We start from the raw sequence: 12,834 nt of genomic DNA on the forward strand, positions 1-12,834 counted from the left end.
CAGTTTGTTTTGCATTATTTATTAACTCATTATTCCTTCTTGTACTTCTCCTATGGCATTATTTTCTCACACAATATTATATTTTGCATTTTATAAGGAAATTCTGTACTTATGTAACATATTCTAAGAAAGCTTTTATTTAAACTGAAAAAAAATGCTAAATGAGATATTAAAACAGGTAATATTTTTGAAAATGCAACGCAGTCAGTGTAACTGTTAGATCTATGTGTGTGTTACAATATTAACACTTGTTAGACATGGACAGCATTAAATGTTACACTATTTTTATTTGTTTTACACTTATGCATCTACAGATTGGCCTTCAAATAAACATGGCATGGTTTTACAAACTTGGACTTACAGTGAACGTGGTTTGAATCTGCAACTATGAATAAAATAAGTGGAAAATACAAATGTAAAGGTATTTCCAAAATTAAAAAGTGAACGGCAATAGAATGTTAAAACGTTATCAGGTCACACTTGCATATTCATGCTACATGAAAAGGCACCTGTTCTAGTTAGGCTGCTTCATAGTGGGGGGGAGGGGGGCGTGGTTAGTTAGTTTAAAAGTAAAGTGTAACCTCTCAGGGCAGATATATAAAACAAACAACTAAACTCTAAGGGGCAGATTTATATGCCCCTTGCGACACTTTTACGCCGCTGTTGCGTCACTTTTACAATGTGACGCATGTAGGGAGATGAGTCAAGTTGTACAGCCCTGTGTCACATTATACCTGCGTCAAGTATAATGTATGCAGGGTGGACGTTCCAATGCAAGAAAGCCTCGTAAAAGTGACGCAGTTAAGTCTACAAGATTTCACTGCGTCACTTCTGCGACACCAATGCGTCAAAACCTTATGCTTGCTTGAAGCAGGCTAAGGACTGACGCAGCACAATAGGAATGGGCATTCCTAAGCATTGCTGGAGTTGCGCTTGCTACACAACTCCAGCAATGCGTTACCTTTACGACAACAGATGCGTGACACATCTGTTAATCCTTGCGCCACGGTGCACCGCATTGTAAATGAAAGCATCGCCCGCGGCAATGCAAAAAATGCATGCTGTGCGTTTCAAAGCATCGCGCGGTGCCTGCCATGTTGTATTTTGAAATGCAGGGGGGTACCATAGGTACCCCCATGTGCACCCCCACCCACCCCTTCACCCTGGGGATCCGCAACAGGCCCCTGAAGCAAAGAACGTATGCCTTTTTGTGGCGGCATTGCTGCCACGGAAAGGCATTGCCCACAGCACATCCTAATATGGCTGGCGGTGTCTGATAGACACCGCCACCATATTAGACCTTTTCCGCCGCGGTCGCTCGGCGACTGCAGCGGAAAAGCGGCGGACGGTCTTCCCATCCGCCGCGGTCCCGTCCGCCATTGTAATATGGCATGGGGAAATAGGTGGGGGACGGGCACGGATGGCGGACGGATCGTCACCGCCTGCATGGCGGTGGCGATCCGTCCGCCATTCTAATTGGCCCCATAATTAGCAGAGCTAACTATAGCTTGCGCCGTTATCATGCACTGTTTATAACAAGTACCATCACTGAAGACATAGCAGATTACATCATTGCTCACATCATTGATGGCATCACTGATCACATCATCAAAACTTCTTTTGTACACATTGCTCTATAAACAGATATGGCATTAAGTGCAAAATACCTCAGAATGATATAAAACATAACTAATGATATTATACATAAAATCCCTACAGGTGAAACACGCTTATGTCATGTGCTACATTGACCCTATAAAATACACTTCATGGGTTGCCAAGTTCATATTGATGAAAAGCCACAGGTAACATAGAAACCTCTGCTGCACATGGTGTTCAATCCATATACAACTATTCAGAAAAACCCAAGTTCCTCCAGATACTCCACCCCTGTTACATAACTAATGCCCTACTATGGACAACCTTTACCTGTATCAAACCGCTCACAGTCACCGAACCTACAGTGATAAGTTAAGGAGATATAAGTGGGAAAGTGGGTACTGTAACCAGTGTTTACTTTATGGAAACAGATTATTCTTTACCACAATGTTTGCAGACAGTGAAACTCTTATGAAAAATAAAATGGAGAGTACTAGAAAGTGTTTACAAGGAACAGTATGCACTCTATGCAAAACTTGTCCAAAGAGAGACTATTCACTTAAAATAACCAAGGCCTCAAAGTGCTAAATGCAATACTACCTGCAGCTTTCATACTGTGGTGAAAACATTGCAGATAGCCCATGTTCTGAACAAAACAAGCACACGTACATAGTTTAATACCTGGTCTTCTATGTAATGTAGAAATTGTCATGGTGTGACGATTCTGTCTATTGCTATGATCACCCAAAACTTTCCATACACAACCTAGGCAAAGAGAGCACTTTTTTTAAAGTTTCACGAATATTCGTCAAACGGTGGCAAAGTTATTAGCAACACAAAAAAAATGCATTTACAATGGAAACACTGACTTAACTACAACTAATCAAAGACTGCCGCCACTCGAATAAATATATATATATATATATATATTTATAAATATATATATTATATGTATATGTTTGTACATGTACATTCTACCTATATATGCGTAATTTACACATTCTTTTATAGACATAATCCCATTTTATGCCTTGAAAAGCTGTCCTTATTTTACATTTTATGGCGACCGCCTGCGCTTTTTCATTTTACTTTTTCCTTTATGAATGTCTCCACAGCAGCGAACAAAGGCAGGTTGGAGCGTGGAACACACCCAGGCAGCAGCAGCATCTTCCTATTGTGCTGGGCTCAGTGCACTGCTAAATTGGGTTCCTTCAGAGGCTAATGGTTTTCACTTTGCAAAGTAATCTGGTTATTGCTGGGCTAACACCTTGATCTGATAGCACTTCATCAAAAAAGGATAGTTTGGGCACACCGCAGGCGGTGTTTAATTTAATGAGCACTGGATTTATAGCAAGAATGAAAGGTAACCTGATTTTGGCTTTGATAGTGGCCTATCCACTCTAACTAATTCAAATAAAACCAATATTCTCATTGAGGAGGCGGAATCTGAAGACAGACAGCTTTGCAGATTGCTCAGTGTGCTTCCCTTCCCCTGGCAACATTCCAAATGCGCTACAAACTGCAGACCGATGCAGTAAACATCACTGTGTGTTTGCATGTACTAAGGGGCTATGCAAGAAAAAACATTGCTTTTTCAGTAAATGAACCAATCCCTTAGATAGTCAGAGTACAGCACCAACGAAAAATGTATTCTATCTAGACATTTACACTTTACAACTGCAAATTTGTATAAAGTGCACATCCATTATTGTGAGCAGCTATAAGCCTGCAAGCAACATTTTTATCGATTGTCTGCTATTACATATTACTACGGGGGTACTACTTTGGTGGATTGTGCACTGTGGATGTTCCTACAAATGGAGCCCTTCCCCAAAATTGTGAGGATTGTCCATCACCTCTGATTTATAAATCAAACCATATGTTAGAAGTAGTCCTGGGAGAAATTGTAATTATGCCAGAGGAATCAGAGGAATTTGAGTAATTACATATTACTCTTGTGATGCGAAATTACCGAAATTCAGCAATTAAGCCAGCTGGAGTATTTAAAAGTAATTTGGGGCACAAATCCTACTGCAGGAGCACAGGAACAATGAACTAAGAGACAGTGAGTGGCTGCTCATTACTGCTGTTCATGTCCTGCACCATTACATGTTATTTACTTAGCACAATATGCATTCTCGGACCCATTATGGACGCAAGGGTGAATTTTGCAATATGAAAATAGCACTAACTGCTGATCACACTTCTCACACAATTACTCATGGTTACAAGTAATTTTGTAGGAATTATGAGTAGTTATGCTAGTGAGAAATATACCAGTTATGCCCACTTCTAGTTAGAATTTGAGATTTGGATTTAGATTGTTTATGGTAAAGGATTGCAGAGTGTGTTATGCTTGGAGGAGGAGTTGAGTGGCAAGTGGACATATTTTATGGTAATAAAGGCTAGTTTTACTAGGTGGATCTTTACAAGTGCAGAAATGGTAATTTATAGTTAGGCATCAAGGACAGAATCAGTTCTTGGGTGTCTGTCTTTGAGTGGTGTTGGACCTGGCCCACTCTGCAGGGTCACCAGCAAACTTTTTGCCTTTTACTTATTCTTCGAAATTGTTTATGTTTGCTTTAGGACTCTGTGCACTTTACCACTGCTAGTTTTCTTGTAAGTCCACTTTAGAGTGGTATGTCATATACCCAGGGCCTGTAAATTAATTGCTACTAGTAGGCCCGAAGTTCTAGTAAGCCACCCACTCAAGTACCCCCTTAACACCTTGGGTGCTAAGCTGATCCCCTCCTGTGCTGATATTTACTGGATCCCCTTTTACATGACGAGCTCAGCTCGTCATGAGCACACGAGAGGTGTACTTCATAACGAGCTGAGAAAGTCATGAGCATCGAAGGGGTTAAACCATGTCCCAAGCCTGCCATTGCAGAGTCTCTGTGTAGTTTAAACTGCAATGTCAACATAGCAAAGTAAATCACTTGTCAGGCTCAATTCTTTCTTTAGAATACATATAATTCACCCCTAAGGTAGAGATTGAACATCCCCAAGGGAAGGGTGCAGTGTATTAAAAAAGTTGGACATGTAGTTTTAGGATTTACATGTCCTCTTAGTGAAAAACTCCTAAACCCATTCTTCACTACTGCAAGGCTATCTCTTCCTTTGAATAACATTAAAGTTTCCTTATTACATGTAATAAGCTGTAATATCCAAATGGGATGTGTTGGCTATGTCATGTTTGGTGTCTATGAAATTGTAAGGATAAATGATCTTTAATGACAGAGTTGAACTTTTCATTGCATTTGAAAATGCCACTTTTATTTACAAAGTTGGCATTTTCCTGCGTGTTAGACCTGGTACCATTGGCGTGAGTCTCCCTTCCATTTTTTGCTGTTGTCTCCTCCATTTTTTATATGTTTTTGCTGGTTTACATGCTTTGGGCACTGTGCCACTGCTATTCAGTGCCACAGTGCAAGTGCTCCCTATTATAAATTGTTTTAATGGATTAGAGACTCCATGATTGGCTTATTTGATTTACTTGTCAGACCCTAGTACAGTGCACAATCTGTGACCAGGGCCTGTAGATCAAATGCTGCTGGTGGGCTTGCAGCACTAATTGTGCCATCCATAGAGGCAGCTTGTAAAACATGTCTCAGGCCTGCCAATGCAGAGCCACTGTGCAATCTAGTACTGCCATATCGACTTGGTAAGTGCACCCACTTACCAGTCCCTAAACCTTCCCTTTTCTACATGTTAGCCACCATTAAGGTAGGCCCAATGGTAGGGTGCATTGTAAGTAAGAGGTAGGACATGCCCTAATAGTGAATTACAGCCAATTTCGTTTTTCACTATTGTAAGGCTACCTGTCTCCATAGGCCAGAATGGGCAGTTTGATTATAACATCTTATAATCTTAACAGACCCAGGGAACATGGCTGAAAAACAAATTTAGAATGCCTGAGCTCAGAATGTTAAAATACATCTTTTAGTGAAGGTGATTTTTACATTCTGTTTTTGAAAATACCACTTTTGAAAGTAGGTATTTTCTTAACTAACCATCCAGCCTGCCTCTGCTTGGTTGTGTATTGCATGTCTGTTTGTGAGTGACAGGAGGGCTTGGGCGCCAGCAGTCTGATGAGTCAGGGCTGGGCTGAATAGGAACTTGGCTGAATAGAGAGTAGGGGGTGGAGAGTTCCTTTCACTCCCCTGAGCCCTCATTGAATAGAAAGTCGGGGAGGGGAATTCCTTTCAGCTACCTAGGTTAGGTCTGCTTTCAAAAATGCTGTCTCCACCTCCTGCCAGGAAGCTGCACCTGTGTGGACAGAACTGGTTTTGGCCAGGTACAGACACTCTGTGCCTTAGAGAACAAAGAACTTATTGGTATAAATATTGGTGCCCTGACCTCAAGACTTTAGATCACTTCTGGGTATCAAGATGAACCTTTGCCAAGCAGAGGAACCAAAGAAGCTGAAGGATTTGACTGCCCTTGTGCCATTGTGCTATTTTCTAGGGTTGGCCTGCAGTGGCGACCAATTTGCCAAGGAAAGGAGAAGGAACTATTAATGAACTTTCATCATCTTGAAGAAGAATCTCCAAAGGCTTGAAGTGTGTTTGCCTCCTGCTGAAGTCTCAGGGATACAAGACTTCATCACCAGCTCCCCACTGAATTTCCTTGCTGGGAATTCTGTTTGCCGAAGCCTGCATATTGTTGGGAGCTGGAAGCGTGACGCCACGAGAAGAAGCGTGTTGCAGCCTCAGCTGTTACTGTCGTATCACCGGAGAAGCGTGTAGCTGCCGCAGAGGTCGCCGTCGCATCAGTGGAGAAGCGTGTCTCCATCGTAGCTGTTTGTCATTGCATCACCGGAGAAGTGTGTCGCCACCGCAAGGGTCGCCGTTGCATCACCAGAGAAGCGTGTCGCAGGGCCTGTCGCAGCTCAGAAGCTCCTTAGTTCACTGCACGGCCTTAGGGCGTGCACGCATCACCTTCAGGTTGTCGCATCACATTAAAGACGCCATCTTATCGCATCACACTGGATCGTCGCATCGCATTGAGGGGCCATCTTGTCGCATTGCAACCGGAATGCAATACGAGATTGACGCATCACCTCCTCGCCGGTAAGGAACAGACGCATCTCCTACTTTGCGCAGGCACTGAGGAACAGACGCATCTCCTCCCCCGAAGCAAGGAACCAACGCATCGCCCTCCCTGCGAACCTTTTGTTTATCTTGCATGTCCAACTTTGTGAGAAACGTGCCGCATTTACCATCAACATTGAACTAAGCTACTTTTACCATGTAAAAGTCATTTTCCTAATACTGTATTTTGGATTTTTGTCGTTTGGGTCTAGCGTTAAGTCTATATAAAGAATACTTATTTTTATAAAACCTGTGTGGTGTCCGTCTGTAGTGTTTTCACTGTATTACTGTATGTGTTCACAAAAGCTTTACACAGTGCCTCTGAAATAAGCCTTGCTGCTTGTACCAAGCTACCACAGGGTTGAGCAGTGGTTCTTTTAGGGGAGTAGCCCCCTTACCCTGACTAGAAGTAAGGGTCCGTATTTGGACAAAGGTGCAAACCATTGCCAACTAGAGACCCCCAGTTCTAACACTGCCCTTAGCCCTATTGTGTCTGTATATTATCTTTCTCATGACCAGCTGGCAGTTAGGCTTTGTGAATTCCTCTCAGAAAGTCACACAATAGAAGGATTAGATGTACCAGAGAGGGACATCTGCTGGCAAGATGGGGGTTGGGTCAGCTGAGGAGAGCCCCACTTACACCTGAATAGCCTGTGCTCTGCCTTCATGACAAGGGTCTAACGGCCCTGCATTGTTCCTTCAGCCAGCTTGGAGCCTGGGCAGAGGAGACAGGAAATTTCATGCACTTTAAAGCCACCATCCAGAAGCTTCTCCCACCTTCCAGAACCAAGGCGCCAGGGTTTAAAAGAAGGACCTCAACTCTTCAGTGCACTTCTGGACCTGTGGATACTCTGCCATGAATAAGGACTGTTGGGCTGTTATGAGGACTGCCACTCTGCTGGAGTGCTATATTTCCTCATTGTGCCATTTTCAGGAAGGCGCACAATTTTGACACATTCCCAGAGGTACTTATCTTGGTAAATCTGGGAATGCGCCAAATACATAGTTAGATGGCTGTGCACCCCCACTCTCCACCCATGTAATGTCTTCCTGGCACAGAGTAATGCAAGGCAGCAACTTGAGCAACTTGTGCTGCCTTGCGTTACTCTAGATTTACCAAGCCATGCAGGGCCACGCAAGATGGCTTTGCGTGGCTTGGTAAATCTGAGTTAAGGATTGCATTACCCTTGCGCCACTTCGTGTGATGCAAGGGCAATACACTTCTTTGATAAATCTTGGCCTTAATATCTAAATGGATCTCCTCAACAAAAATGAATAAAGACTTCCTTGAGTCCCATATCACCTAGTTTGAAATAAAGCAAACACATTTATAAAACACTAAAAATTAAAAAGGGCCTGGCTGGGATGTGTTTCCGAACAACTTCTACCAAGCATATGCAACAAAGATTCTACCCAAATGACAGAAGTTATTTAATCACTTGGAAGAACATGGCGAGGTTATGCGCACAAAGGGGGAGGGAGTTTTAATTATACTACATAAATAAGGTCGAAACCTCCAGCTCTACTCCTCCTCTGGGCTGATATCTTTAGTTAGTTTTGATGCTAAAATATACTTCTAGATTTTGGCCACTAAAATACCAAAGATTCTCCCGGATTTAATTCATGCCAACCAATTCGGTTTTAACCCCCCTCAGGACTGACCTAGGATTATATGAGGCCCCAGCCCACCTGGTTAAAAAAGCTGTGAACAAATGCATTCCAGCAGTGATGGTCTCATTAGATGCAGAAAAGGCTTTTGATCAGGAGGACTGGTAGATTTTAAAAACAAACCATGGGGAAGATTAAATTTGGCCCTTGACATATGTCCTTGGTTATGGCCATATACAAGGGCCAACTGCGGGAAAAGTTTCAAATCGAATTTTGTTGAGATCATTTACACTAGCAGGACATGCAGCAGGGTTGCCAAATGTCCCCTTTATTTTTCGCCTTAAGCATTGACCAATGGCCGAGCTAGGATGAGAAGGAGATGTCCGAGTCATTACATTCGAATTGGGTGAATGCAAGACTCCCCTATATGTAGATAATGTGCTGCTGACTCTGAGAAACTGTGAGATCAAATTAGCAGCCCTTCTTTTGCACTTGCACAAATTTGAGGCAATGTCTGCATTTAAAATAGACAATTCCGAGCTTCTAAATCTTATGCTACTGTCCCAAATGGAGTGGATTGTGGGTAAGAACCTCCCTTTCTGTTGGACCCCAAACACACAAAATGCTGGGTTATAAAAATAAGGCGGAAGATGCAACAATTATACTGAGTGAACTTCCCTCCTTTGCCAAATGAAATCAAGCAAGATCTTAACAAATAGCCCCCTTATACTGTCAAGAGCAGGGCATATTAATCCAATCAATATAGACATTCTCCTAAGAATTTGTCTTATGTTCCAGAGATTTCCAACACTGATAGAAAGGGACTTTTTAGTCAACTGGAGAAAGCAATAGGGAGTTCATTTGAAAGAGTTCTAGCTCCAGAGTGCCACTCCAATTATTACAATGAGCCTTATGTAGGGGTCTGGCAGTTACTGATTTTTTCATCTACTTGGTCGGCCCCTCAGCTGAGGGTTGTATCTGAATGAATACTCTAAAGCAGAAAAGGGCAAGATATAGGCAACCACGGACTATGCAACCATGGTTAGAGCATTGTGGGACATGATCTGGCTTCACGAGGAGTAGATCCTAAATGCTTACATGCCCTACACCCATGAGAATTACCTTAATGATGTGTGATACTGTGGCAACACTGCTGCAGTGCACGTCACTCCCATCCCCATTCAAGGGAATCTATTTCAATAGCACTTTGCAGTGTTGCTGCTGCTTGGTCTATTTAATGACCGAAGAGAGGGTTGGTGTAGGATGATCTCTTTCTTAAGTCACGGCCCTCATATAAAGACCTTCATCAAATATGAACATGAATTTAATCTTGGGTTTCAGAGCAGCTTCGTTTCAGCCAGCTTAGCCACTTGGTCTTGAACCTGAACGTGAAAGGTGCCGCAAGGAGACAGAAAGAAAACTTTTCTTAAAGAGAGAATGGGTAAACTGATTGATATGGGAAGAAGTGATGTGTAACTTGTACATTCTGTTAATGGCAGCCAGAAGAGAGGATTGTGTATTAAACATTACAGACAAATTGAACAGAGGGGGTGGAACACACTGAGATGAGGTACACACAAAAGCTCCATAAGCATGAAAAACAAAGAAACACAATAAAAACTCTTTTATGAATAGCATTATACTTGAGACAACATACACAGAATGTTCCCAAGAGTGCTGAATAACTGCTGACATGGATTGTGGTGTGTCTGAGGACACATTCCTTGATTGGTGGAATTGCCCTAATCATCTTCTATTTTGGATATAGATAGCTGATGCATTAAAAGAGGTTTTAAAATTCTCTGTTTCTTTCCAACGAAAGACATGTGTGCAAGGTTTTAGACTATACTATGATGCACATTTGGCAAAGTCTGAGTGGTGTATGCCTTTGCAATGTGTGGGGGCAGTAAATTGAGCCAATGATGTTCAACGTAAAAGGCCTCATCCTCCCTCTGTTTTCAATGGTACCAGAAAATGTCGTCCATGCTCTAGATGGAGATACTTCTCAGTGACCTGGAGGACACACCTTGTGTTAGAAGGACAATGTAGCCGGCCGGTGAGGTTTCTTTTCAGAACGGCAACAGCACGTGTGTTGCTCCCATGCTGGAGTACAAAGGACATCAACTCTGGAACTGACAAGGAGTGGGCCTCATAAAGGAAAGATGGAAAGACTATTAGGAGTGGCTATGGGATGGCACCCCTTTTAGGACATGCTAATGTGGTGGTCACCTTCCTAAGAGGGGAGCAGCCTGGGGCAGATGAAAAGTAAAGGTTGGATGGACATACTCATGAATGCTCTGAACACATTGTTGTGAATAGTATGTCACTATGTAAGTTTATTCTGATAAAAGTTATTAAAGATGCATTTAAATACAAAATAATTTAACTCCATGTGTGGGCAGAACATAATTCTAAATTGAAGCTCCTCTTCCAGTCAAAACGTTTGATCACTCCTAGGGCCCGATTCACAGAACTAACTTAAGACAAATTCCTAAACTTACTACTTTTGATATTTACAGAAGTTAGTATTTTGTCTTAAGACAGGCTTAAGACAGACTTAAGACAGACTTAAGGCAGACTTAAGACAGAATCCTAACTTAAGTCTGTCTTAAGTCTGTCTTAAGTCTGTTTTAAGACAAAATCCTAACTTCTGTGAATACCAAAAGTTGTAAGTTTAGGATTTTGTCTTAAGTTAGTTATGTGAATCGGGCCCTACGTTCTGAAAACTAACAAATCCTCCTCATGGCAGTTAGAGATACCCTCCAACCCTAATTATTGCTACTTTTGCACCTGAAGAAACAGTGTAACCTGGTTGTTCAACCCCCCCAGTTTTTACTGGGGAAGAGTGCATCTCTGGTATGGGGGTATCTTGAGTTTGTTAGCATCTCTGCAAAGCCTGCTGCTTTGCCCTACTTCTAATCTGGACAGTTTTAAACTTTAGTGCATCTGACCCAACGTTTTCATTTAATTTCTGGGACCCTGTTGAAGGCAAACCTGCTGCTGTTATTCATGGAAGTTTATTTATTCTTGCAGTTCCGAAATTTGTTTTTGCTGGCACACAACAATTCTTAGAACCCATCTAGCAGCTTCAGTAGGTTTTCAGAATGTTATTGGATGAATTTCTTTCTACAGAATTTATTGAATATAATATGGCATTTTTTCTAAAAGGAGTATCAATGTTTCTAGTAATATTTTTCAAAGATTGTCACCGTAGGGTCCTAAGCTTTTATTTCTTAGATTTAGATCACTTGCAAATGGTTTCAACATTTCTCAGAAAAGTAGTATGTTTTCCCTTCCACTTGAAAGTGTACATAAATATATATATTTTTTGCAGCAGTTCATTTGTTTGGTCTGACCTGGCAACTGCAACCGGTGGACGATCAGCTGTATGAAAATGGAGTCAGCAAAGGAAATAGAGGGATCGATTCGATGGATACCACTTACTCGCCACTCGGAGGAAAAGGCTCCGACAAAACTGAAAGGAAAGGTACGAAAAGTTATTTCCACTTTTGCAATATTATTTTTCATCACTATGGTGATGCTGCCACGTCCTTCTGTTCTGTCTAGAAAACAAGCATTTCTCTTTTGCACCGCCTCGTGATGTGACCCCTACATTCTTATGGAGGTTCAGAGTGGTTTCAAAACATTCTAAACCATTATCTCAAAATACTGGCAATTCTCGTGTGCAAACACCGTTCTCCCAAAAGCCCGACTCCCTCGGCTCTACAGAAGCGCGCGTTGTCTTCAAACAGAGTTGTTTGAGAGGGTCATTTTGACCTACACAAACAGATATTTGATTCTCACCAGCAGTTGTTTTTCAGATATTTCAGGTTCTGCTTTTCAATACTTTTAGAAGCTGCCTCTCCTCTTTTTGAAGGCCCATGCATTTTGATTCTGGAATGTTTTTTTAAAGTGATATTTTTAATGCTGGGATCTCTACTTTAAGCAACAGTTTCTTTATAATCCTGCAGACCTTGGCGCGTGGGCTTAATTGTACTTTTAAAAACAAAAGTGTAATTTAACTCATTTACCTCACATACATTCTTCAGATGCCTATCACTTATTTTGTTGCTTTGTTGCTTCTCTTTCCGAGCCTTGACCTCACAAGGTGTGTCTACACCCTGGAAACAAGGGGCCAGGGGCCCGATGTAGGTAATCTCGATTTACCTACTCTTAAATACCGAATCATACCGATTCAGTATTTAAGAGTAGGTAAATGAGATGTAGGTAATTTCTATTTTTAAATGACCGAATCGGTAAGATTCGGAAATTACCGAATCGGTATTTACCGATTCGGTAATTGCCGTTCATTCCTTTGGGCCTGTAGCCCCATAGGAATGAATGTCAATTACCGAATCGGTAAATACCGATTCGGTAATTGGGGGAAACATTGAAGGGTGGCAGGGTGTCACTTTGACACCCTGTTGCACCCCTCAATCGTGTATGTGTGCACATGTTGCAGACATACATGCCCTTGTATGTCTGCAACATGGCAGCGTTTGAAAAGCAAAAAAAAATGTTTTTTCAAGGCTTT

At 41.9% G+C, this 12,834-nt stretch overlaps 1 protein-coding gene across 1 annotated transcript in view; it reads left to right on the forward strand.

The window, feature by feature from the left end:
• Positions 1–12,834, forward strand: part of TENM1 (teneurin transmembrane protein 1) — a 1,327,579-nt gene that overhangs the window by 498,128 nt on the left and 816,617 nt on the right. The window contains exon 6 of the mRNA XM_086918499.1: positions 11,635–11,787. Coding sequence (XP_086774625.1) covers positions 11,635–11,787 — 153 coding nt within the window. The remainder of the gene's footprint in view (positions 1–11,634; positions 11,788–12,834) is intronic.

This window comes from Lissotriton vulgaris, chromosome 4_1 (genome assembly GCF_964263255.1).
Source record: "Lissotriton vulgaris chromosome 4_1, aLisVul1.2, whole genome shotgun sequence".
In the NCBI taxonomy this organism is placed as follows: domain Eukaryota; kingdom Metazoa; phylum Chordata; class Amphibia; order Caudata; family Salamandridae; genus Lissotriton; species Lissotriton vulgaris.